Below are 27,902 nucleotides of genomic sequence, written 5' to 3'. Positions count from 1 at the left end.
GCAGAAGTAACATTTGTACAATTTGCATCGATTACTTATTTTTCATACATTAGTGGAACAGTTAATTAGATGTGCTCGCAATGATAATGGAAATGAAAAAGTCTGATGATGTGGTGAAAGTATCCATCGGGGAGAGCTTATCAGAGCTTGTGAGCGGTTTCGGGAGATACCAAGTGTGGCAGTGCCTACTCGCTCTGCTTCCAGTAATATGCTCAGCGATGAGCAACACCAACTTTGTTTTTGCAGCAGCGGCTATCAACTACAGGTGCAGTAGTGGTATTTTTGTCCTTTTATAACTGTTACGATATCCTATTTATGACAGTTTGTTTAATAATAAAACGTCAATTATAATTCACTGCCTTTATTGCATTTATTTAATTACTGAGATAGTTACACTACCAACTTATCACTAAACACTTATGCAATTAACAACAAATATAGGTAATCATACGAAGTGAACACGTCTTTAAAGTGAAAACAGCATTGACCTAAAAATGTAAACCAAAGTACCACACGACATCAAATATTCTAATTAAATTTTAAAATAAGGGAATTAATAACGACACAAGGATAAAATATTTTATTAATTTAATTAAATATTAAATTAGAAAATCTAATAATGTTAAATATTTTCTTACAAGCTATGAGATCGATCCAATGAGATCTTTGGAAATTATAATTTAATATTTATTGTATAAAGTAGATTAAACCGCCTTTAAATATTAGATTTTTTTTTTAGTAAAACAGTAACGAAAAACTTAAATTTCTACATATTGCTTTAATTTGAACTTATATCCAATTCTTCAACTCATCGTCCGATTTTGGAGCTGCAACACTATACTGCGATCAAATTCGCGTCGCGCGCCCCAAATATGGCAAGGGTCGCCATGAGGGGACTTATGTTATCGAAACGAGTGTATTTGGTAGAAGATGATTTATTACTGACTAATTAGCGCAACGATCTTAATATTTATACGCCATCTGACTTACATACTACTTATTACACTACAGTCCCACTGCTGGGCTGAGACTTTCTCTCCCTATTCATTCTGATATTATGAAATATAATATTCATTTGTAATATGAAGATCTGTATCTTTATCATCTATTTTTGCCCTCCCTATAATTCCTTACACTGTCGGACCATTTTTTTGTTTCCTTCGATCTTAGAGCTACATACATATCCAACATTAATCTTGTGATGTGACGTCTCAGCCCTACGCATTACATGACGACTGACCAACGTTGATAATCCGTTTCCTTTCAAATTGTCTGCCACCAAAGTTATATTAATTTTATTCTTTCGCACTCTACAATTCAATCTCAATAATTTTGCGATCTTTTAATGATAAATCGATAAAAAATCGATCGTATCTATAATCTAAGTACCTTTTTAGCAATTATATAAAGGAAAACGATTTAATGTTGAAATTTATTAGAGTTATACCGAAACAAACGTAATAACCTATGAGGCAAAATTATAATTAAGTTTGAAAAAATGGCCTGCACTACTACACCTTGCTTGAAAAGCGACTAGGAATGAGAAACCTATAAAAATTATCAGGTGACGGACAGGAAGTGTCAGTAAAAACTATATATTATAATATAATTCTGCTGATATGTTAACAATACAACGAGTGAGGTCAATTTAGAATAAACTGTTAATAAAATATATCTTTACGATATGAGTCGATTACTTTTTATCTAGCGAACACGAAACGGTTAAAAGTTCCTGTTACGACGCTAATAAATGTAAGCGTTTCGTGTTCAAAATCAGATGTATAAGTTTCATCATATTCATTTCTAGTGCGCTTTTTTGCATCAGAAATCTAAATATTGCGATACCCTATTTAAGCGGCATCGTAATTGTGCCGTAATCTGATAAAATATTTCAGAAAAACTAAAATTGCATTTAAATAGACAGCAATACAGTACTTACGTACCACCAAGTCACTGTGAGCAATCGTTTTAACGCATCTTTTCCGGCAATCCTAATGCGTAATTAGGCGCCGTTTCGAACTCCTGGATGATTACTTTGGTGCAGCCGGTCCGTAAAAAAGGCAATCTCTAAGATCGCCCACTTATAGGCCTATAGCCATCAACTCCTTTTTCTCTAAGATAATGGAATCCATTATTAACTGCCAGTTTCTGCGGTACCTAGAGAAGCACAAGAGGCTTCCCGGTAAATTATGCAACTGCATCACTAGCTTAGCTAAGATCGGAAAATCAAGGGTGATGAAAGCAGAGAATGGTCAACAGTACCTGCTCTGACCTAAAATTCATCACTGCTGCAGATAACAGTACCGTAGACACCTTATACACCAGCCGTGCTTATATTTATCGGGAACAATTCGATGAAAATTGAAACCATCCCTTTAAGCCAAAATGACATCATAAAAACTTAGTGTGCTCAACAAGGTAAGAAAGTTACGTTAAAGGTACTTCTCAGTACCAGCTTCTTCCATTTGACCGAATTCAACGGAGAGCGACTCGAATTAACGACGATCACAAGTATTCCGACTCGTTATTTACAGATACTGTTATATAATTTACAAGTCACCAGACAGACGCTGTCCTGCCTTTGCTATGAATATTCAATTCGAATTAGATTATTCATCATATATAAAAAATATTTTTATTTCAATAACGTATCGTTTATTGTTATAAGGCTTTATAATATACAACTAGATTATATTATTAATTTATCACTAACTCCGAAGTTTACAAAATTTCAGCTCAATGAGTTAGATGGAACCGCTACTAAATTCGTCTTATCCGGCAAAGATAGAGGTAGGGAAAAGATACAAAGAATCTTTCGTTAGAACTTCAAGATATTTTATTAACAACAACAAGGGTTTTTCGTGCCTAAAATAATTTAAAAAAAAATCTCATGTATTCTTCAGTAATGAATCTCACGAGTGCAAACGATAAATCGTATGTATACTACCCATTCTTTGCAATAAATATTTTAAATAATCTTATCGATCAATAAATAATGAATTAACAATCATGACGTTGAAGGACAGCTGATAAAACGTATATTACGTTTCGATTTATTCGATATGAAAATTTCAATGTCGTCCAAGCAAGCAATCATTTGTAAATATAATCCCAACAAATCATAAATGTTACCTGAGCGCCAAGTTCAATATTATGATAAACGGCTTTGTTGTTGACTTCAATGACAAAAGAAGTGAGATCTAAATGGGTGCCAAGTTTAATGGTCAGTCCTGAAATTTATTTATAACTTCATAATTCATCATGTAACAATGATTTCATCTTATAACTTAGGAGAATATATTGTAGCCTAAGGTCTGACTGATGACTGAAGGATCATAATATTGAACTTGACTCTCATTTAATATTTATGATTTGTTGGGATATCATTACTTTTTGTACATAAATTAGCAGTAAGTATTAAGTTTATACTAACATTAATACAAAATGGTTTTTGTTAAAATATTGTATGTTCTTATGTTTACGGGGTATAATTGTCTTTTTTGTGTTCCATACTTGCCAACATTGCAGTATTAAGCTGGTTACATATATTTTGAGTGGGAAATAAACACCCTGTACCATCGTGCAGCAGTCTAAAATAAGATATGATTTCTTTAAGCCGATCCTTTCTATTTTTAGCGGTTAATTTGGGGAGTCGATTAGATAAAGTACAACTGTCTTGACTTGATACTACCCATTCTTATAAACCCATTCTTAAACGATTCAACATTTCGCCCCACCCCACTTGCTCCGGCGTCGCATCGCGCGTCGTGTACCGTAATGCCTATTATTTAATTATTAATGATAATAAGTATCTTACTCTAATGATGTGCGCTAAATATTAAAGACCTTAAAATCCACATAAAGACTGGCTGTCATAAGTTTTCATTGCCTATTCTTACATTATTATTTTTTTATACAGTTACACAGAAACTAAGTATATATAAACTAAGTATGTATAGATTTACCAGTTTCAGATTTTTATTTTGTATTCACCTGATTACCTATCTGCATGCCAAATTTAAACTTTCTAGTTCACCTGGAACTGGAGAACTATAAAACATTAAAGCAAATTGAAGAAGATATAAGAAATATTTCAGTTCTATGGGAATTAACCTACACGCCGGCTCGCTTGCTGTTCATTTTTTCCTCAGATTGCTGGAAAACAGTTCCTTCATCATACATTAACTAACTGTAAATACTTTGATGAACCGAGCTAATAAGAGTTTCGATATAATTATATGTTTTGTTAAGGTTTCATAACGTAAAATACCACGTCTTTGTCTGTTCAATTGCCATGATTCAATGTTCAATGTTAAAGGTAGTTTTTGTAGTCATCCAATCTTTCATCAGCAGTGAGGCGCGTGTTGGAATGACTTCTAAACTTTGTCCTTAACAAAAAAGTCCTCAGCACTTGGATATTTAAGAACGGTTACTATTATGATATTAGGTGCCCTATTTATCGGATAAGTTTAAAAAAAAATATCTTTAATGTTACAGATGTGCGGTACCAGAATGCGAAGCGCCCAATGCAACATCAGCTCTCCCTAGCTGGTGGCCGCCTAATGTAACGGATGATCGCTGCTCGCGACCTGTTTATAAGAATAACAGTTGTAACATTAACGATTTTGATAATTTTAAAGAATGTGATGAATGGATTTATGAAACAAAAGATTCAGTCGTTGCTGAGGTAAATATTAAAACTAAATTATGTTTATGTCATAATTTTTTTTATTTCCTAGAAAATACGGATTTTCTCACGTCATACCTGTACTGGCCAGATATTTATTTATTAAGAACCATCAGCAGTCACAACACTTACACGCGTAATAATAATAAATCATATTTAGACTTAAAATAGACTGTGACGGTCACAACATACATATTAAGCTACGATATATGATATATGATCAGACAGTTTTTTAATCGAAATTGTCTTAAGTTATTTCCATTTATGTTTTCCTTCTACACACCACTTGTTTTTTACTAATATTTCAGTTCGGCCTGGCCTGTCAGGAGTGGAAACGAACTCTGGTGGGAACTATTCACAATTTAGGAGTTCTAATATCGATGCCTCTAATGGGATTTATATCAGACAGGTAATTTATATTAGCATGAATAAATTTACTACAATACCACTATTAATTTTCAAACAATTTTCACACATACATTAATGAATCGATTAATTCATAAAATTAATTTTTAAAATAATGAAAGAAAGAGTGATGTCATGATTAGTTGGACATGCGAACTCTGCGGACATGTTCAACAGAAAATAAACAACCGCGTAGGAAATATATATTACACAAGCGGGCGCGCGAACAAGGGTGAACTCCCTACTCCCTGATCCGATAGCATAGTAATCCGACACGACTCAAGACTTTAGGCGCAGGACATCTTTTCCGACGCACGGGATTGTAGGCACTGCTAACTTCTAAACTTTGGGCCTTTACTAAAAATTACTTGACAGAAGAAAAAAAAGGAAACCCTTTTCTTTTTTTAATTCGCCCAAACTGGGGTATATACGCAATACATGGGGTATGTAGCACTTCAAGCTAACTTCACCAAGAAGACAATCGAAACGAAAGAGTTCTATTCTAATCATAGGTGAGGTGAGCACTTACTACGGTATTAATATTTTCTGTCTGCCTCAATCTCAAATATCTATTTCATACAGGATAGGCCGTCGTTCAGCGATTATTATAAGTGGGTTGAGTCTAGGATTGGGTGCCTTTAAGGTTTTGTCAGGAGGAGGACCGAATGGCTACATCACATATGTCTGTATTGAGTTTATCGAAGCACTCCTCGTGACTGGCACGTATACTACATGCTTTGTGCTCAGTAAGTCTTCTTTCTGATTTTTTTAGTCATCAACATATACGAATATATAGTAAAACATTTTAATAAAAAAGTTATATAATACTCACAATCAAAAATTATTATTTCTATGTTATGATTTTCCAAAAACAGTATTATTTATGTTCTTGAGAAGAGAAGCAGAAATAATTAGTATAATGTATTTGATGTTCGTTTTAGTCGTTGAGCTTATTGGAAGTGACAAGAGGATCATTGGAGCTGCTGCTGTGGGAATATCAGTGGCCGTCGGAGAACTAATATTAGACCTCATCGTGTGGTATATTCCATACTGGAGGAATTTTCTTCTGATCATTTACTGCCCCGTCCCGATATTTCTACTGTATACCTATCTTCTAGAAGAAAGCATGCGCTGGTTGATAACGAATGGAAGAAACGATGAAGCATTAATTTTACTGCAAAAGATAGCCCATTGCAACCAGTTCGCAATATCTGAGAAAACAATCGATGAAATCAACAAAGACTCAAAGGAAAAAGACGCTTTACATGAAGAGAAATTTAATATAAAACTACTTTTCTCGTCGAAAGCTTTATTAAAAAGGTACATATACTAATAATAATAGTATATCATAATATATATGTAAGTAATTTTTTTTCACATTCAGTAGTGTTTACCACAAGCAAATTCAGGGGAAAATGTTTATTGTTCAATCGCAATTGCAATCAGCGCCAGAGACATGTTGTAGTAAACAACTGGGAGTGCAGACAGAGCTTTATTATATATTAGCAATTACAAGCTTTGTACACAGTCCCATCCGCACAGTACAGTCCGCGTGATACATAACATTGATAGTCAGATATTTCTAAAAATACTTTATCTACTTTCAATAAAGATTTCCTCATCGATTCGCCTTGATTTTTTGATTCATACCGAGTGTATTTTCTTTTTTCTATTGCTTTTTTTATTTTGTATAATGGATTTATATAAACATAAAAAAAAACCTTTTTAATGTCTGTTTTAAGAGTAATAGTGTGTTCGTGGTGGTGGTTCACCGCTGCGTTCGTGTACTACGGACTGATGATAAACTCAGTTGCTCTTCCTGGGAACAAGAACACCAATTTCGCCCTCTCGTCTCTCGCTACCATACCTGGTGACATTATAGCAGTGATAACTCTTGACAGGCTGGGCAGGAAAAAGACATTGCTGGGAGGATTTTTATTTTGTGGACTCTGTTGTGTAACTAATGGATTTATACAAGGTAAAAGGGGTTTAAGAAAATATATGTTCGATACTATATTTTTTTTTTGTTTTTTCAATTGATTGTTTATGGAAAATAGACTAAAAGGCTTTTACATGTATTTTTTTATATATCTATATCGATTTTAATAACTTAGACTTGATTTATATTATGTTTTAGAGTACAAAATCGCATCGACTGCCATATTTCTGATAGGCAAAATGTCTATATCGGCGTGTTTCAATGCGGTATATGTGTACACATCGGAACTTGTGCCAACATCCGCACGAGGTTCTTTAGTGGGCACGTGTTCAATGCTTGCTCGCGTGGGTTCAGTGCTGGCCCCGCTTACGCCTCTTTTGGTATATATTTTTTTTAACAAATATCAATCGAAGAGGTAAGACGGAACCTTCTATCAGCTCGATGCACATTAATTTTCTTGTTGACAGAGACAATGGTGGCATTCATTACCGACAGTAATATTCGGCTGCGCGTCACTGTCCGCTGCAGTTCTGACTCTAGCCACTCCAGAGACGCTTCGACGACCTCTACCTGATACTGTGGCAGAAGCGACAGCTTTGTCTTAGATAGATCATACTTTGAAAACATATTACTTGGAATAAAAGTCTTTTCAGCAGCTTGGACTGGTCTCTGATGACGTTTATTAATTGAAATAATTTAATTTAGTGTATTTACTTGTCTTATATCTAAAGAAGTCTCCTCAGGTACGACACAATACCAAAAATGTTTTAAAAATAATATGGGTTCGGGTTCTGTAGTAAAGGTATAATATAAATCAAAATATATTATGTATTTTCAATACAATAAGCTCTTAAAATATTTCTTAATACACATACTATGTATCTAAGGTAAAGTTATTGTAAAATTTTAATACTAATGACTACAGGAAGCTGTGAAACTTCACAAAATACTCAATTTTAATTTTAATTTTCCAAGTTAACCGAATCCCGCAGTCGTAAATTAGAGGCCGTGTAATAAAAAAACAAAACGCTGCTTTAACTTTCCATTACATAGTGATCATCAGCTGATGACTATATTTATCGACAGAACTACGGCTTATTAGCGTTGAATTGAACCGGGCTCTTTCAGTGTTTTAAATGCTTAAAAATTACTCTTACAACATTTTAATTACATTTTACTGGAACCTTTTAGTTAAATAACTGTGAAAAGTCAACTGGGAAGTCAGGCCTTTTTTATTATTTCAGATATTACGATTGTATCAAATACAACGAGTGTTTTAACTTGTCATAAATCGATCGAGTCAGATACCAGTCTAAATATACTACTCATACTTGTCATGGATGTCATCAAACACCTCGGGTTGACTGGTATTTTTTGTACTCTTCATAATTATAAAATAAATGTATTCATCTCTATATTAAGTGTTATGTTAATTAATCTACAATGACGTCGGTGGTGCGGTTGCTCCGCGGCGCGGTGGCGATCCTCTCGGCCTGTTTGACGGTGTCCGGCAGCCGCATGTGCAGCGTCTCGGGCGTGAGCAGCATCAGCAGCGCGGACGTGGCGGCCATCACGCCGAACACCAGGTACGGCAGAGCTTCCATGTATGCCATCTGTTGAACAAGTAAAGCATTGTAAAACAAAGTGGAAGCTTCTAGATAAGACGTGTGAATTGTGAATAGGAAACCAAAAGGACTGTTCAATGAATTCGATTCAAGATGAAGACAGTCTGAAGAAACTATCGATCTTAGAGATAATAAAATTCACTGATACGGTCTTCTATCACTCGATTCCCTAAACGGTTAAATTCGCTTAATAAAGCTATAACATACAAACAGTCATTAGATATCTACATAAACTAATTACACCATTACCAGCTATGTTACCGAAAATTATCACTTTGGTACACAACAACGTACATATAACAGTCATAATATATAACTACACAACAACTACAACTCGCACATACTTTCACATTATTAAAACTGTCACTATTAATTACGTCATTAATTAAAAAAATATATTTCAAATAATTCTCCTACTATCACATCTAATGTAACCGAGTATGCTGCGTACTGAATATATGATTATCCCTAACATCTAACGTACAGTTATGACTGTGTCTAGCGATCTGCCGAGCAAGGTAAATGTCACAGATGAATATATTTTATTTGCAACTAATATAACAATTCATACCATGAAGTATAAAACGTAAATTCTACAACTCGACATATCTACTAGGTCTACAACACCAGACCATTAATGGCGTCATCGGCGCCGCGGTGGAGCCAATCCGTCCCACCAGGGAACACAAGCTCATCATCGAGTGTCGCACTTGCGTCGGGAACAGCTCGATAGTGTAGATGTAGACGGACGCAAATATCATACTTATCACCAGCTTGCCCAGCATCGACAGCAGTATTCTCATTGTTGCTGTTGATGTATCGCGCTTTAATTTTAATGATTTTAAAAGAATTAACGCATTCGGGTGCAATCGCTTACGAGATATTTCATAATTTTAAACTAGAAGAGATAGAATTAGAACTAGAAGAAAAAATAAAAAAATTAATTAAACATAAGTGAACATTCTTATATGAGGTGTAAATTGCTATCTAAACAATATTATCTAGTTAATACTAACCAGTAATGGAGTCTGCGGAGCTATGATCTGCCCAATTCTGCCGCACATGGAGCACACGGCTACAAGACTATGTCGTAGCGTGGTGGGGTACAGCTCGGACGTGTAAATGTAAATACTGCTGAATGCCATACTGATGGCCAGCTTGCCCAGCAAGTTCAGACACGTTTGTAACCATTGCAGATCTGGAAATATTACACTACTAGCTATTGTCTCTACTTACTCTACAATCTTCTTATTATTATCATAAAGAAAAGCATTCAACATAAAGAATTACATTATCTAAATTAAAAGTTAACTAATAATCAAACTATTAATTAAATTAGCGAATATACAGATGGAGCATTGTGACTAGACAAGTAAAAATCTACGTTTATCTTATCTAAATAATTACTAACAAATACTAATAAACTTACTTTCAGGAACGAAGGGCAAGATGACGAGAGAGATTCCGCATAAGAAGAATGCTGTCATGATAGAACTCTTCCTTCCGAAGCGATCTAGTGTCAAAACGCTCATGCAGTATCCAGGTATCTCCACCAAAGCCGTCAGTATGTAATTAACGTAGCTGTTTCCGGCTAACGATACCGAGTTAATGGAGAGTCCGTAGTAAATGAAAGTAACCGTGATCCACCAGAACGAGCAAATACATAATCTCGTCATTAGCACTCTAGACCTTAAGACTTGTAAGGCTAGAGATGACTGCTTTTCTTCAGGCTCGCTTTGTTTTTTAGCCGTCTCGTCACCCGAAGTATTAGGTTCTTCGGTTAATTGTTTGATTGTTTCGGGAGACAGCTTTCTCTTATTGACAGCTGCTGCTTTGAATATAATTCTCGCAGCTTCCTTCTTTTTTCCTTTACTCAAAAGCCACCGTACACTCTCTTCTATTAAGAAGAAATATATTATAAAAATAAACGACGGCGTATATATAATTCTCGTGAGTGTTCTCCACTCGGGGACTGCCCACGCTATCAATGCGACGACGGCTTGACCGAGGGCGAACGTGCATGATATTATATTGCCTCCGAGGACCCGCCGGTTAAGACCCATCATTTCAAGAGCTGAAATCATAACAAGCAATTAAAAAAAAAAACAAATTATAAATTAATACCTATTGCATTATTATTTATTGATTATTAACAAAGTGTCACTGAAATTACATATTATTTACCAAGAATAAATCCTGAGCTGTATACTCCAGCTCCGACGACCGCTTCGAGGAACTCAAGAATCACATAAGTGATATAGTTTTGTGAGAAGGAGCGCCCCAGACCGACAAAAGCAGGAGCTACGGCTGTTAAAATAAATGCCACCCTGCGACCGAATCTGAAAAAAACAATTAAAATCGCTATTAACCAAGAAGTAAAATAAACAATATAATTATAATGCAATTACAGATAACATTTTCATCGTTACAACTGTAATACACATATACATGCACACTCTTATATCCATATTAACATATTTGAGAAAGTTCCTTTATTCAGCCTTAAAACAACATTGCCCCACCAACCTTAAGAACGAAGATGTTATGTTCCCTGTGCCTGTAGTTATACAGTCACAACAATACTGAGTATTGCTTTTTGGCGGTAAAATATTTGAAAAATAATGATACCCAGTGGGTTTAAATATATATTTTAAAACAATTTTGACTGTCTAATTATAATAGTAGAAATAGCATAACTAACTTACGAATATGATAGCTTACGTGTCAGATATGTATGCTGTGAGCGGTAAAGCAAAGAACAGGCCGGCGCTATGTAACGTGCCAACCAGCGTCCGCTTCCACTCTTCGCAGGCGAGGTCGAACTGAAATTAAACATTGCTTTTAAATATAATATACCCATGAAAATTATATTTATGATATACGACCTCGAAATTATAAGAAACATTTAACGATGAATTCTACGATACATAGTACCGCTGTATATTAATAGCAGAAAAATAAAGGCAATTTCCTGAGATATCGCCTAATTTATATCTCACATTTTTATTTCGTCGGTGAAGAAAAAAATAACATAACATACATTAACATACATAACATTTTTGCTTAAGCTGGAACCAATAGAACACTCCACATACCGTAGATACGATGCTATTGGTGTGCTCGTAAACCCAACCGGTGCATGTTTTGGTGTTGGTCTGGTGGAATGATTCCGGGGCACAGGTGGTCCCAATCGGCACGAAGCGCTCGCAGCGTCCAGCTCCATCTGGAAGTGCCCAGCTGCCCCACCCATTGGTTTCGAACTTTGGTGGCGTCGCTTCGCATTCTGGCACACGACATCTGAAAATTTTTCGTTTCAATAGTCAATGTTTAAAAAAAAGGGTATACTTTTGGGAATATTTTTTTCACTCCACTCAAGTCAGAGGAAAGATCAATTCAAGAAGCTGTCACGCTGCAAGTTTGCTAACATAATATGCAATACGTCAGAAAAAATTCAGAGACTTGTGAATTTCGTCACTTTATGTAATAGATTAATCTGCCCTGGTAATCTTATTAACGTAGAATATCTGCATGACGCTCATATTTCCGTTCCTTTATGTGTTAATAAAGCATAACAATGCAGAGGCGACCATTTTCCCGTCTTTATCTCCGTGTTAGTGACCTATTTTGAATCAATTTTCAATTTGGTAGATACCAGCTTTACCCACTTCCACCCACGTTTTGTGTTTATACAAATAAATGACTGTCACACAAACTATACAATTATTTGACGATTATGGTAACTATTCTGTAACTTATTCTATCTAAATGAAGATATATATGGCAAAAAGAAAAAATCTTGTTTTTGGATTTTGTTAGATTTGACAAAATCCCTGTCGCTTAACAGAAAAAACCAGGAGGTTTCTCTGTTAAGCGAGTCCAACCAGGCTAATTTCATACTTTACAATTATTTAAACCACAATAATGAAAATAACATTAATTTATATTCGACTTGATATTCTCGATTGATATTCATTTAGGTATATATATACCTATAGATAACCGTTTTCAAAGACCTATATTCATAATGTTAGCTATGTTTTCCTATTTATGGCCTATTATCTTGAAGGCAGACAGGCAAATGAGCTGCTCATAGTAGTGGTCACTTCCGCACATTTGCATTATAAGAAATTTGAACTAAACGTCTCACCGCCAATAAAACTGTCTAAAATACACTGATTGTATTTTAACTATAATAGTAAAGGTGCACTTGTGCACTATCTCCTGTGCAAACGACTGATCCCTGTGGCTCACTTATTCAAAAACCGGATCAAGGCAACAAATTGGACGACGAGAAAAAAGAATACCTGATGGTTGTCCGGTATGAGTAATTAAATTTTTTTAGAGATATGACAAGGAATAAGTAAATCGCTATTTCAAGGTTCGAGGAAAACAGCCGACGAGGAAGCTGTCTAATGTGAAATATACGCGGCGGTCGAGTGTCGCGGTAAGTAGGCCAAGGCGTTATCTACTTAATGTAATCAGAGTAATCTGGTCTGCGAGTGAAGAGGAAGCACTTGGTCCTTGTCCTTTGATCGTTGCGTACTTGTTATGATTTAATTTAATTCAGGATGATCATTTCCTTTTTTATTATATAGGTATATAGCAGACCTACGCGTTGCAATGGTTACGTTATGAGGTGAATTATTTTATATGAAATCTAATGTTTTGACAAAAATCTTCTTTAGAAATATTTTTGAAGGTTTAAATGTTGACAGATGTAATACATATTGGGGATGTTACATATTAGTAAAAACTAGTAATGTTGTCGACGCCTTATGTCTGGAGCGACAGCTTATTGTGTTAAGCTATATAATATAGCTTCCCAAAATTAGCTATAGGTACTACGTAGATCTTAGTATAGTCTTTTTTACCTTAAATAAGTATTGCAATATTATGTTTTTCGATGAATGTGACATAACACTCACTGAGCAATTAAACTCTATCTAAAAAATAAAGAAATAATACCTTATCTGAACCACGCTAAATATGTATAATAGTACAAGTTCATGTCAAAATACACAGCGGTTTCTGAATATATAATTTCTTTAACATCGATCTTTTTACAGATATAGAAGAGGAAGATTCATATTGTGGATACAACATATGTATTTTGTAAAATTGTTTTTTGAAAATTATTTAAATAATCCTAATATATAATAAAATATATATAAAAATGTGATGAATTTTTTAGTTTACACTATTCTTAGTTTATTTTGAAGGCGATTTTTATCCTTGAAATTCATAAGATTACTTCAAGTACAGACTATTTATAAAATTTCTATAAAAATTAAAACTACTTGATAAAATTGTACTCTGTATTGTTGATCTGATTCTAGAGAAAATTAAGTAATACTAATTACTTAATTTTCTTATTTTTCTTATCTCTACACTGTTCTCTCTCGAGTATTGTTTTAAACTCCGCAAGTTTATGTCCAAGAATTAACTGATTAATTTAATGCTGTTTGTATTCATAATAAAAATAAATTAAAATCAAAATGTGAAGGAGCTTATGTTAATACGAAAAATATTCAACCGAAACCTTGCCTTATTCGGATAAAAACAAAAACAAAAAATGTAATAATAATTATATATTAGAGTGACAATATCGAGAGGTTAACTTTGTTATTGTTGAAAAGTCATTAACTTTTATCGGAGTTTTCGACGGTAATCCGTGGCTCTGCGGCGATAGCCAGCGAACCAAATAATGTCCAATAATGACGGCATCGGCCGAAATAATGCGACAACGTTGTGAACGTGACTTTATCTGTCGCCTACACTTAGATTAATTTAGAAATTAAGTATTAGGGAACGATAGCAGATTCAGTAACACGAATTGTGTATAATTTTGTAATATTTCAATAAATACATATATGTGGAATAAGTTGTGATGACGATTGATAGTCAACTGAGCAGGATACCTTATACTGAAACAGTGTTTGTGCACATAAAGTTGTAATTTTATTCTGCATACTGTCATAATCCCAAGGGAAATTTGTCCGTCACCAGTAAAGAGAGACCAGACGGAAGTTCGAACTCAAGTTCCTTTTTCTCTTAAGCGATGACGCTTTAACGATAAAACGCCCCTAAGATAACATCCATTAAGTATTTTGTTTTCCGTGTCAAGTTTAATCTCGGTGTACAATATTGAAGACAATTATTATAGATATATATCCTGCTAGTTATCATACGGCAAACCTATATAATCTATAAACATATAAAGAGGAATTTCTCGTATGAAATAATGTGTTTATTTTGCTATAGTATTTTGCTGATATATACGCTTTACGCTAATACGCGGAACTAATAACGGTATACAGTATAGTCACAGTTACAGTACAATTATAATTACGAATAAGTACATTTAAATCTTCAAGTCGATTAAATATGAATTGCCAATAGGTCCACGCGCCAGACTTCGCTCGAAACGTCTTTTACCGTTTCGAATACAAGTATAAACACTCACAAATCAATTACTGTTTAAAATATAGTAAACACCGATTTAATTCACGATGTTCTATTGAAACGATTGTCACTGGTAAGACAAGATTAGTATTGTTAATTTCAGGCGCGTGACAATCAGCTTATTTATCACGGGCTTAACACGTTACGTTGCTAAATACTTCCTCTAAATCAAAATCATACGCATATATTATTATCATAAAATTATTAATCGATAAATATATCATTCATGTTACGACTGTACTGTACAGTGATTAAAAATGTTCATTGATACGAGTATGCCTCTTGGTTAGCTGGGGATTTTTATGATAGGCTGAATATCCGCTGAAAGTAAAAATTTGCCAGTACAATATGAATGTATTTTTTATCTACCACGGAAATACTTACGATATTGATTTAATTTTGATACAAACCATTTAGTATTCATGTGGATTAATAATTAGTAGATTTGAAATGTACTTATAATAATAATAATTAATCACGTGCTCATTTGAAAAGGTAAACAATGTGAAGAAGAAAAACTCAATGTCAAAGTCAAAAAAATCTACCACGATTCGGAAAAACACCTCGGACCTGAAAGGAACAAAAGAAAAGGGGTTTTTTTTTTAAATATCTTATTTTACAATTATTGTTTTCATATAATAACAAAAAATATGTTTTCGTTATTTGAAACAGCCTAGAGGCGATCGTAATCCCCAAGGTGTGCAATCAACTAGCACTTGAGAATACCCCAACTCTAAAAGAAACATATGAGAGCAGCATTAAAAACCACAGTTTGATTATTTATCGCCGAGTAGCGACCCGCCCGGCTTCTCAGAGTTGCAATAATTGATTATTATTAATAATGAAAGGGCATTTATTGTTACAGACAGTTTTCCGACCAATGGAAAACGCTCCAAGTCTTTTCCTAAAAACAGGCGTTGTTGACTGACACATGCTATTCGGTGCGATGCGTCAGATACACAAAGGAGCTTTAATTTGTAAAAATAAATAAAATAATCTACCGTCATATATACAAGGACAATTTTCTACAATATCTGACTCTTGACTATACAACGTCTGACTTTGAATTGAATCGTTTTACATTATCTCAGCTGTTTAAACACTTAAAATGACAATAACCTTTCTTTCAAAAAGTGTGTTTTTAAAATTTTATAATAATAATTTATTTAAGCATCATATTGCAGAATAACTGCGGCAGTGTAATACTGTGGTGCAGTTATTAACGCCCGCCAACAAAGCGACATTGCTGTATTTCTTAACACATTTAAATGGCACAAACTTATTCTATATACATATATTTATATCAGGGATGCATCGATACGCCTTTTTGCCGATACGATACCGATACCGATACTCTTAGAGAAATATCGGCGATACCGATACCGATACCAATACATTCATCGAATTTAAATAAAGGTAAAATAAATGTAAGTAGACACGTTGATTGATTGTTTTTATTTAAAAAAAAAAATATTAAAATAAAACGTTACAGATTTGGAATGTGAATATTGGTAATTAAGCTCAGTAATTAAGGTTTATTAATAAGAGTTAGTAAATAAAAAATCATTAATCAAATTTTTGTTAAAAAACAAAGTATTATCTCGTTTGCAACGAAAAAGACAAAACAAGAGGCGCGTTTACATTACTTTTTTAAAACATGTATTTTGAACAGTATCGTTGTATCGACCAGAAAAATATCGCCGATGCCGATATATCGTAAAACCTGCTGTATCGCCGATATATCGGTATCGGATACATCCCTAATTTATATATATATATATCGAAGGGGTTAGGCAACTCCTTATCAGACATGATGATATCCGAAATGTAAGTATTAATAAATTCATATATAGATTTAAGTTGACAGAGGGTACTATGTACCTACCAATAAAATCGAGAAGACAAATTGGTAACCTAATAGCTTACAATATCAATAATTATTTTATGCCTAATGTTACCAAGGATCATATGCATAATAAAAATAACAATTTAATTTATATTAACACTGATAAAAGTAATTTAAATTGAATTTTAAGACAAAAGAGATAGTCTCTGGCTCAAGTATTATTAATACTAATATTAATTTACCTAATAGTAATTTAACCTTGGATAAATTCCTAAATCTTAAAATTAGAAATAATCAAAACAATAATAATAGTAAACTTGTAAACCTGGTGCACCAAAACATTCAAGGAATGACAGGAAAAGATTTAGAAATTGAGTTATTCATAAACAGTAATGCCATTGATATTTTATGTATAACAGAACATTGGCTTGTAAATTATCAGTTTATGTTTAACTTTAGTGGTCACCAGATGGCTAGTATGTTCAATAGAAAAAAAGCTATACGTGGTGGCTCATTAATACTTATTAACAAAAATCTAAAATTTAAAGAACGTAAGGATGTTGTGAGCCTTTCTATTGAGCAGACTATTGAAATAGCCTGTGCAGAGCTTGAGCATGTCATTGTTGTATGCGTATACAGACCTCCTAGCGGGTTATATGAAGCATTTGAGAAAATATTGGAAAGTGCATTATTGAAATTATCTGGATCAAGTAAATATATTTTTATTTGTGGTGACTTCAACATAAATTTATTAGAAAACTGTAGCACAAGTATTAGATTCAGATCATTATTATATTCATATAACCTCATTAACTTATTCTTAGAGCCAACTAGAATCACTGAATCCACTGGAACATGTATTGACAACATATTTACCAACTGTGTACCTAATCATAAATGTATTATAAATATGTTAAGTTCTGATCATTGTGGACAGTTGGCTTCATTTAATTCGCAAATAAATAACAATGCTAAGGATTTAAAACAGACATTTGTTCCAATCAATTTGTATCGAATTGAGAAGTTCAGAAGTAATATCATGGCAAAGCTCTCATATTTACAATTAAATGATAATTCTAATGAGCTTTATAACAATTTTTTTAAATTAATTAAAACAGAATTTAATGCCATATTTACTTCCAAGACAGTCTATTCTAGGAATTTTCTTAAATTTAATGATTGGGCGACTGTCGGAATTCACAAGAGTAGGCAGAGGTTGTATGAACTTTATAGTGAAAGATCATACAACCGGTCTTTTTCATTTATCAGTTATGTTAGTGCCTACTCTAAACTATTCAAACGTGTATGTCATACAGCTAAATCATTGCATATAAAAAAAAAAAATTATTGAGGCACCTGATAAAATTAAAATGACATGGAAAATTATTAATTGTGAAACTGGAAGAGTCAAAAATAACATCTCCGACTTTAGCTTATCTATTGACAACAATTTATTTTCCTCAGATCGGGATGTTGCAACTGTTTTTGAAAATTTTTTTGCTGACATTCCATTTTCGACAACTAACTCATTAAATTCCTCTCCTACCGTTGCTGAATCATTATTAAAAAACCATGTGGAAGAATGTAATATTAGCTTTAAATTTAATACAGTAAGTGTAAGTGATGTAATAAGTTCCTTCAGATCACTAGATATTAAGAAAACGGCCGATCTGTGGGGGATCTCTGTCAAGGTAGTCAATTCAATAATTGATGTAATCGCACCCTACCTTGTCACTATATTTAATAAATGTGTCCTTAGTGGCGTGTTTCCTGACCTCATGAAACATAGTAGAGTATTACCAATATTTAAATCAGGTAGTACATCAGACCCCAACCACTATAGGCCCATCTCTGTACTACCAACTCTTAGCAAGATCTTTGAAAAGTTGTTACTAAATCAAATGCTAGTACATTTTAACAATAACAAGTTGCTACACAAGAAACAATTTGGATTTACAAGGGGTCGCTCGACAACTGACGCTGGTGTTGAGCTCGTTAAAAATATTTACAGGGCCTGGGAGGAGTCACAGGATGCCTTAGGGATATTTTGTGATTTATCTAAGGCCTTTGATTGTGTGCAACACGAAACTTTGGTCAGGAAGCTACGTCATTATGGAATTAGGGACACTGCACTCAGTCTTCTGATTTCGTATCTGAGCAATCGCATTCAGAGGGTTGATGTAAATGGAAAGAGATCTCCCGGGTCTCCAGTTACTGTGGGGGTCCCTCAAGGATCAATTCTTGGACCATTTCTCTTCCTTGTTTATATAAATGACCTGCCACATCTCCTAGGTGATAAACTCGAGATAGTATTGTTTGCTGATGATACTTCTTTAATTTTTAAAATAAAAAGACGTCTTTCAATATATGACGATGTGAACAATACTCTCTCTGAAATAGTAAATTGGTTTAGTGTTAATAATTTAATGTTAAATAGTAAAAAGACTAAATGTATTAAATTCACTACTCCCAATGTAAGATGTGTCAAAACGAGTGTACGTTTAAACGGGGAAGCATTAGATGTTTTAGAATCAACAGAGTTCCTTGGTATGACAATAGACTCTAAGCTCCAATGGGGCCCCCATATAAATAAATTGGCGAATAGACTTAGCTCTGCAGCCTATGCGGTAAAAAAAATTAGACTTTTGACTGATGTGGATACGGCACGCCTTGTGTACTTCAGTTATTTCCATAGTATAATGTCGTATGGCATCCTACTCTGGGGTAATGCAGCTGACATTAATACTATTTTTGTACTGCAGAAGAGGGCTATTCGTGCAATTTATAACCTGGTCCCAAAAGATTCGTTAAGAGGTAAATTTAAAGAAATTAAAATAATGACTGTCGCTTCTCAATTTGTTTTTGATAATGTTATGTATGTACGCAAAAACATAAATGATTTTCCCAGAAATTGTGACGTACATTCTATTAACACTAGGAACAAGAATAAACTTGTTACTCCAAGTACCCGATTACACAGGGTTAGTAACTCTTTTTTGGGGCAATGTATACGTTTTTACAACAGGATCCCAGAAAACGTTCAAAATTATTCAATTATAAAATTCAAAAGAGTCGTTAAAGAGCGTTTGTGTGCTAAAGGATATTACAACACTAATGACTTTTTAGTTGACTGCACACCTTGGGAATGAAATGATCGCCTCCAGGCTGTTTTAAACAACTAATATATACTTATCATTGTACCTACATGGAAAATGGTTAAAAAAAATGAAAAAAAATATATCCCGCTGAGTTTCTTTCGCCGGTTCTTCTCAGGTCCGAGGTGCTAAATTCCGAACCGGTGGTAGATTTTTGACAATCAATAAGCAAGTGCAAACACTTCTATATTGAATAAAGATTTTTGACTTTGACTTTGACTTTGATTTGTTCACGTTCGTAAAATATCTCCTTTGGATATTCCATCAACTATGACACTATGACTATTCTCTACGTCATACTGATGTTGCCAGCTTGTACGATAAAAAATAAATAAATCTTACATTTTACTTTGGAAAACGTTTAGTGAATAAATATTTATCTCTTTATTTATTTTATTGTACATCACTGAACTAAGGTAGGTAGTAAGTAGTATCGTTGGCCTGTCAAAGAAGAGACACATGATATAGTCCTGCAAACTCGATCAGCTCTACGCTTATTCTGAGCGAGTCTAGGATCGAAGGACATATGCGTATGCTTCCGCAGAATTGTCAAAACTATGTAAACTTGACGCACAGTATGCATCTTGCATATGCGGTACAGATTCGAAGTAGGAAAACGCATAGGTTTCTATTAAATATTTATTGAGTCTAGTAGCCAATAGAGCAGTGTGCATCGCTGTGACACCTTATCTTTGAGATAATTATAAATAACTACAGTATTTAAATAATTACTTGCAGTAATTGTTATTCATCTTTATTATAAAAATATAACTATTTACCTTTAACCATTATAATTTTGTTAGTAATTATGCTTACCATTAACTTTATTGAATAATAATTATTTTTTCGTAATGCTTTTCCAGTGAAAATTGATAGCAAGTCCTCAAAAATAGGGTCATTGCTATATTTGTATGTGTGTGTATGTGTGTGTGTGTGTGTTTGCTTTTAAAGAACAAAAATAACAAGTATAAAAAGCATAACTTTATTGCCATAACGAGTGAACTACTAAGGATAATATACTTTTAAAACGATTGTAAATATTACACGTATGCACGTGCGCGTGTCTCCGATACTTTGACGGTAATTACGAATAATTGTTATTGAAATTGTCGACGTTTAAAATATAATTAATTTCTGTCGTCGTATAATGTGTGTCGTCGTATGGTTCTAATTACATTGGCTCACTCCTTGGTAACAACAACTTGGTATTAATCTGCATAACTTCTCAAGTTCAGAGAAACCTTTTACCGGGTAGTTACTAATAGCGCAATATTTAAAATAGGATATTTAGCTAATAAATTATTATGATGAACTTACAATATTTAACAAACCAATACGAAGGTCTAGCCGTCAAAAATATTTAGGCCTTATAATGGCAAAATTATAACAGATTATTTAATGGCCACAATTTTATAAATGCAAATTGTATTGGATTAAGTGTGCATTTATTAATACTCTTGACTGAAGCGGACTTACTTTCCAAGATGATAGTATCGATTGTATTGTTTTGTAAGATAACATACTACAAAGAAGCCGTTTAGATTGTAACGAAACGCGATACAGCCTTAGTTTACTAAACGAAAGTAAGAGAAATATATATGTGATATAGCGCGAGCATACAATAAAACTAATCCTAAGCTTATTTAAATTTAAATTATTTTTAATAATTAATTTTATTACTTGGTATTATTTCAGGATTCAAGTTTGACAATCATACAGTCACACTTAGGGTTGTATAGATTAAAGATAAGACGTATTGCAAACAACGAGAAGATAACAGATGTAGACAATATATATTGTTATCAATATCGCAGACTCAATTTAATATAAGGAAGAACAAAACTCGTTAAGTGGTGACCGATTGCACTGAGGTTAGAGCGTTTGACAGTTTGTACCTTCTTTAAACTAACTTTAAGGAAATAAAACAATTAGACTATCGCTTTTTTTAATATATACTTGAGAATCTCTTAAAATTGTGATATGCACGCCATTACCCAACTGCTAAGGGTTAGTAAATCTGTTGTGAGGCAATGAATACTATTTTACCATATCACATAAAACGTTAAAGTTTATTCTATTACACAGCTACAAAGCCATCAAGGAACGTTTGTGAGCTACACGTTACTGTAAGAGCACGCTTTGGGAATGAAAGCGTCGCCTCCAGGAGGTTACAAAAATAAATAATTATTTATCATTGTAAATATACATTTCTAACAATAAAAAACAAAGATGAGCTTCTTTGTACAGTTCTTCTCCAAATTTAAGAAAAAGATAAACAAAATAAATGTCATACGTGTCCAAGATATTCTGTAATTTATTCGTAGCCTTTGATTATGTAATACAACATCGAGTATCTGAATAGTAAATTATGCCACTATTGAAATTAAAATGGCGCTCGACCTTTTGATTTGTAAAGTAAACAATAGAATAATAAAAACGTAAAAGCAAAGAGGTTCACTGGGATCTCGGTTACTATAGGGGTTCCGAAAGGTTCAATCTTAGGACCTTTTCATCATTTACATAAACGACTTATAGGAAACAAATATACGATAGAAATTTGAACGTTTCCTAAGTTTTTAAACTAAAAATAAAACTGCAATGGTACCAGTATTTTATGATATAAACAATTTTATCTGTGACATAGAACGTTAGTGCTTATAATTAATTTATTGATGAACAATAAGTTAATAATTTAATTTTATAAATATATTTACAAAATTTTGTACACCAAAGAAAAAAAATTAACACTAACAAACCTAGCAAAAAAATAAACGATATTCAGTGTTTATAGAGGTTATGCTTATTTTTAATAATAGCTTATTTTATATTAAATTTAACTAGCTACCCGTACCGGCTTCGCGCAGTTAGAATAAGCATCTATATACCTAAAACGTTTATATTGAAGGCATACAAAGCAAATGTTATATGTTTATTTGAGCCATGTCCCTTGCTCGTAGACTCACTGAGGTTTCATCTGAAACTAATAAATATTTTAGGTACCCATAGAAGATAATAGTAATATCAATTATATCATAATATATTTTTTATTTATTAACAAGAAAGAGAGGTCACGGTGATTTATTTTATGACAATAGTAAAACGAAAACGTTTCATTCATCTAATGAACTTCTACTCCACTCCTTTTTTTTATTGAATGTAAAAAAGACGAGTAATTACCGTAAATTAATGAGACTATTCCTTTTCCTCGCACTGACACAGCCGACAAATTCACGGACGACTGAGCATGAAATTGCCTACCTTGTATAAATTGTATTAAAAACGAACGAATGAATAATTGTAGCGCTTCATCAATAAAGATACGTAAATGTAACTGACAATTTAGGTAAACTTAACGTAATCGAACGTAACTTAACTCTTGTATATTATTTGTAATAACTACGCTGGCAAACGGGTAAATATATGAAAGTGGTCATCATCGCAAGAAAGAAACACTAACCATTCCGGACAGTGCCAACACAACCAAACGTAAGAACCAAGATATTATGCCCACTCTGCCTACAATTACACCGGCGCACACCCTCCAAACCAGTTCATGAGTATACTCAGTAGCGTAAAAATATTATATACAGACGACGTTTTGTTAACCTCCTTCTTTTTTGAAGTCGCGTTACAGAAATATAAAAAATAATGATGATGATTACAATGACATGTCTCCATGTCAACGATATTATTGGAATTGATTATTTCTGGTAACGAGTGATAACAGTGCGTTTTATCTTATTTGAAAAGAAATTGATTGTTTTAAATTTAATTTGGTAACTCTTATTAGTTAAAAATATTTGTAAATCTACTTAAATAAATAACATTTTAATTGTTCTATTGCTACCGTGTTTGCGATAAGGGCAGAGGGGTGTCCTGAATGTGATCTTCGAACCTAATAAAAGTTCTTATTAATAGTATTATCAAAGGGTTAAAAAATATCGAAGGAAAAATATATTTTTTAACGTATATTCTTCAAGTGGGCATCATAGTCTCCTAATGGAAATCTACCAACATTTTGGAATATTATAGAATAGTATAGAACACATTAGTTATTATTCATGCTACATTAATTACATTAACAATTAATTATACCTATCTATTCTGTTCATCAAAATCAACGAATATTTATTCCATGCTTTATAAAGATAAATTTTATCGAATTATATGTTTCGTCTGTTGATATTTCCGTTAATCTGTTTTATTCAAAGGATTACAATAATTTATTATATTTGGCGTAAGCCATAGCGAACTGCTCGTTCAAAATTAACGATCCATGGTTCGGTCTGACATTTATAAGCGAGATATGACAGCACTAGTATTTTCTTTAATACTTACCTCGTGCTTCGTTTTAGACAAATGTATGCATTATACAAAACGCTCCCCTTTTTCACCTTTTCACTGAAATTCCTCAATAAAATAACATAACATTAACAGCCTGTAAATTTCCCACTGCTGGACTAAGGCCTCCTCTACCTTTGAGGAGAAGGTTTGGAGCGTATTCTACCACGCTGCTCCAATGCGGGTTGGTGGAATACACATGTGGCAAAATTTCGTTGAAATTAGACACGTGTGTACTGAAAATCAATCAAATAGTTTTTTAAAAATATGTAAAACGAAATAATCTCTAGGAGCAGAGTTATTTTCACTTATCAAAGATAGCATTTTCTCTCAGTAAGTATGTTTAAGGTCTCATATACGTAATATAAAAGTACTAGTTATCTGTATAAAGTATTCGTAAATAAAGGATTTTCATTTGGACTTCTTTATCTTAAATAAACATACTACATGTACAAGTTAATTGCTAACTACTCATTAATTAATTATAATTACATGAATGGCATACCCGATGACTAAATACCTCGAGCAAACCTGCATCAGACGCATGATCTACCATGATCTGCCTCAACCCGAAATGGTGCTGAATGTTTCTTAACTGATATTGGGATTAGTGCAGGCAACCAAACATTATTTATTGGTAGATTATTGTGCAACCCTGTCTGGGAAGTATCACCCACTCATCAGATATTCTACCGCCAAACAGAACTACTCAGTATTATTGTGTTACGGTTTTGGAAGGGTGAGTAAACCAGTGTAAATTTAGGCACAGGGAACATAAAATCTACGTTCCCAATGTTGGTGGAACATTTGATATGTAAGGAATGGTTAATATTTCTTGCGGCGCCATTGTCTATAGAAGGTGGTGACAATCAGCAATTGCAAGTGGCAATCAGGTGGCTCATATGCTATATCATAAAAAAAACAATGTGTTGATAAAATGATGCTTTTTGATAACTTCGATTCCAATATTGGTGACAGGGTTGGTCTTACAACATGTTAACAAATGTTAAGCGTAAATTCTATCTTCAAATCTCCACCTCAGCTTGGGTGGTTGTGCTGAGATCGTGATCATGTGCCGTTATTGTTAATGTAACTATGAATATTCATATGCAATTTACTTTAATAATATTCCGCTGCTATTTACGACTGCGTCAAGCTTATTGTTTCCGTGAATCCTGTAATTTATCTTTCCAAGATTCTTTCCAGCCCGAGTCACAGTTTCATTGCGGTTCAGTTATATCCTCAAAACGAGAAGATGGACAAACAGACGTACAGAGATATTTTCATGTCGTTATATTAAATACGGTTCAATATATATTAGTTATATTACTATATTTCTTTCTTTATACAGAGTGAGTATTTTGCCATTGATGAGTGACCAGATGCGAATTTCCCTATCGGCTTAACATTTATGCTGATGATATTTTTTTAGTTATTGCTCCAATGAGACATACAAGCCTGCTTTTGAAAACTCAAAAACATATTAAAGATACATTTAAAAAATTATAATTAACTCTTTACATGATTTTTTTATTTATGATTAACAGGAAGTAGGGGGTAGCAGATGCCATAGGCCTAACTATACTGGACATATCGTAGTGCAAAATTCTACGCGCAAACTCAAGTGCACTTTCCATTCCCTATAGAGATAGGGAATCCATAATCCGATATAACAGTATTCCGATACGATCGAGAAAAGTTCAAGTGCAGGAGCAATGGCTTTACTTGCTTTCCGAAGCACGAGAGTGAAAACACTTCCAATCTCTGGAATGTTTCGACCTAAAAATTCTATATTTTTTTATTGGTCCGACCCAGCGTTCAAACCCAGGACCTCGGGATTGGCATTGTGCTAGCCACTGAATCAACTAGCCAGTAGTTATAGCTCTTTAATTTTTTATTGGTCCGACCCGGCTCATGTGACACCGATTTTCCTCACAAATGACGGTGGCTGAACATTTTCCGGTATTCCTTGAAGAGTCAAATTTGGTTAAGCCAAGTCTGTCACTCTACATACTAATTAACTTGCCAGGATAAATGTCGCTGCATATTTTGGAGCATTCTCTTTTGCACTAACAATCATAAAAATAATATATTTAAATTATTTTAACGTGAAAATATAAACAACATTTATTTAATATTACAACAAATCAACACAGCGCTATTCTTAGATGACACCGGACTTTTAGATTAAACTAGCGACCCGCCCCGGCTTCGCACGGGTGCAATGTGGGTAATACCTAAGAGATAGACATATACCATCGCGGACTTTTTTGAAGACCGTTTTAGGGTGTACAATACTGAAGTACATTATTTTGATCTATCTCGTAGGGTTCAGCCAGCGTTTACAAGGTAAGCGAAAAAAATGTATAAATTTACGACATCACATTAGAAACTTTTAAAATTATCAGTGTTACTTTACTATATTGTCCTCTCCTTCCTCTCGAATCATTCTATCTATTTAAAAAAACCGCATCAAAATCCGTTGCGTAGTTTTAAAGATTTAAGCATACAAAGGGACATAGGGACAGAAAAAGCGACTTTGTTTTATACTATGTAAAGATAAAGATGTATCTGTGTCCTCTTGGCACAAATAAAAGCCAGAAAAAAATAATAGATTAAATGTAAAATACTATGACATTGACTTTAATTATCAATTCGTTTACTCTTTATATTTACAACTCGAAGATAAGAATAACAATAAGAAACACACGCTGCATCATATTACAATATTTGCAATTACATTAAAATATTACAATATTTTGTTTAAATTTACATCAACAAAGTTCATAGATAGTAGTTTAAGTGTGTGATTTGAAAAAAAAAAATAAGTGAATAAATGAACTTACCTGTACGGAACGTTAGCCGCCGCGAAGATGTATTGACTGTTGTACACGGCGCTGAATAGAATCGGTATCAAAATCAAACAGTAGGACCGGATCTGGAAACGGCCGAGCTGTCCCACCTCCACCAGGATCTCATCCAAGTTGATGTCACTTTCCTTGCTCATCGTGTTCACTTTGAAAGTTTAACACAAAAATGTTTTTAATCAGTCAAACATTCTTTCCGTGTTCCATCTTGGATAAAATATTCGTCACTAATCGTTTTATCTCATTAATAGCATTAATTTCGTATTTATCTTTTGTTATTTTAATCGGTAGCGCGGTCGTCGTGCTGCGTGTGCGCCACTTGTCTGCTGCCGGTGAGTCGCCACTCCGAGCGCCGATTGGTGCTCCTCGTGCGGTAGTAGCGAAATAATCGCAAGTAGAGAGCCGACTGTCCATCGCGTATAGCGGACGGCAACGTGATATATAGTTTAGTCTAATCAATTATTTATCCAATACATTGTTAAAATTGTAATGATTAAGAAATTATATATATAAAAAGATGTTCTTACTAAAAAGCGCGATCTCAGTCCTTGTCTGAATTAGGTAGGGAATATATA

The 27,902-nt window shown here is 33.6% G+C and overlaps 2 protein-coding genes across 3 annotated transcripts; one reads left to right on the top strand and one right to left on the bottom strand.

The window, feature by feature from the left end:
* The first annotated feature begins 86 nt into the window (after positions 1–86).
* Positions 87–7,717, top strand: LOC125067102 (organic cation transporter protein-like). Its single transcript, XM_047675482.1, has 9 exons — positions 87–265; positions 2,088–2,258; positions 4,498–4,687; positions 4,996–5,096; positions 5,675–5,838; positions 6,034–6,412; positions 6,835–7,070; positions 7,230–7,411; positions 7,499–7,717. Exons 1-9 carry the CDS (start codon positions 87–89, stop codon positions 7,634–7,636), a joined length of 1,740 nt encoding a protein of 579 aa, XP_047531438.1. The 3' UTR covers positions 7,637–7,717.
* A 119-nt stretch (positions 7,718–7,836) lies between these two features.
* On the bottom strand, positions 7,837–27,680 carry LOC125067013 (organic cation transporter protein-like). 2 transcript variants are annotated; one of them, XM_047675379.1, is made up of 7 exons: positions 27,307–27,680; positions 11,752–11,953; positions 11,378–11,478; positions 10,841–10,995; positions 10,086–10,730; positions 9,673–9,854; positions 7,837–8,644 (listed from the first exon to the last, which is right to left on the bottom strand). In XM_047675379.1, the coding sequence occupies exons 1-7, from the start codon at positions 27,465–27,467 to the stop codon at positions 8,465–8,467; spliced, it is 1,626 nt and encodes a 541-aa protein (XP_047531335.1). In that variant the 5' UTR covers positions 27,468–27,680; the 3' UTR covers positions 7,837–8,464. The 2 variants fall into 2 exon arrangements, with proteins under 2 accessions (XP_047531335.1, XP_047531336.1); XM_047675380.1 differs by lacking the exon at positions 9,673–9,854 and adding an exon at positions 9,289–9,464.
* Positions 27,681–27,902: the final 222 nt, after the last annotated feature.

This window comes from Vanessa atalanta, chromosome 10 (genome assembly GCF_905147765.1).
Source record: "Vanessa atalanta chromosome 10, ilVanAtal1.2, whole genome shotgun sequence".
Classification (NCBI taxonomy): domain Eukaryota; kingdom Metazoa; phylum Arthropoda; class Insecta; order Lepidoptera; family Nymphalidae; genus Vanessa; species Vanessa atalanta.
This window is presented reverse-complemented; position numbering and strand designations above follow the sequence as displayed.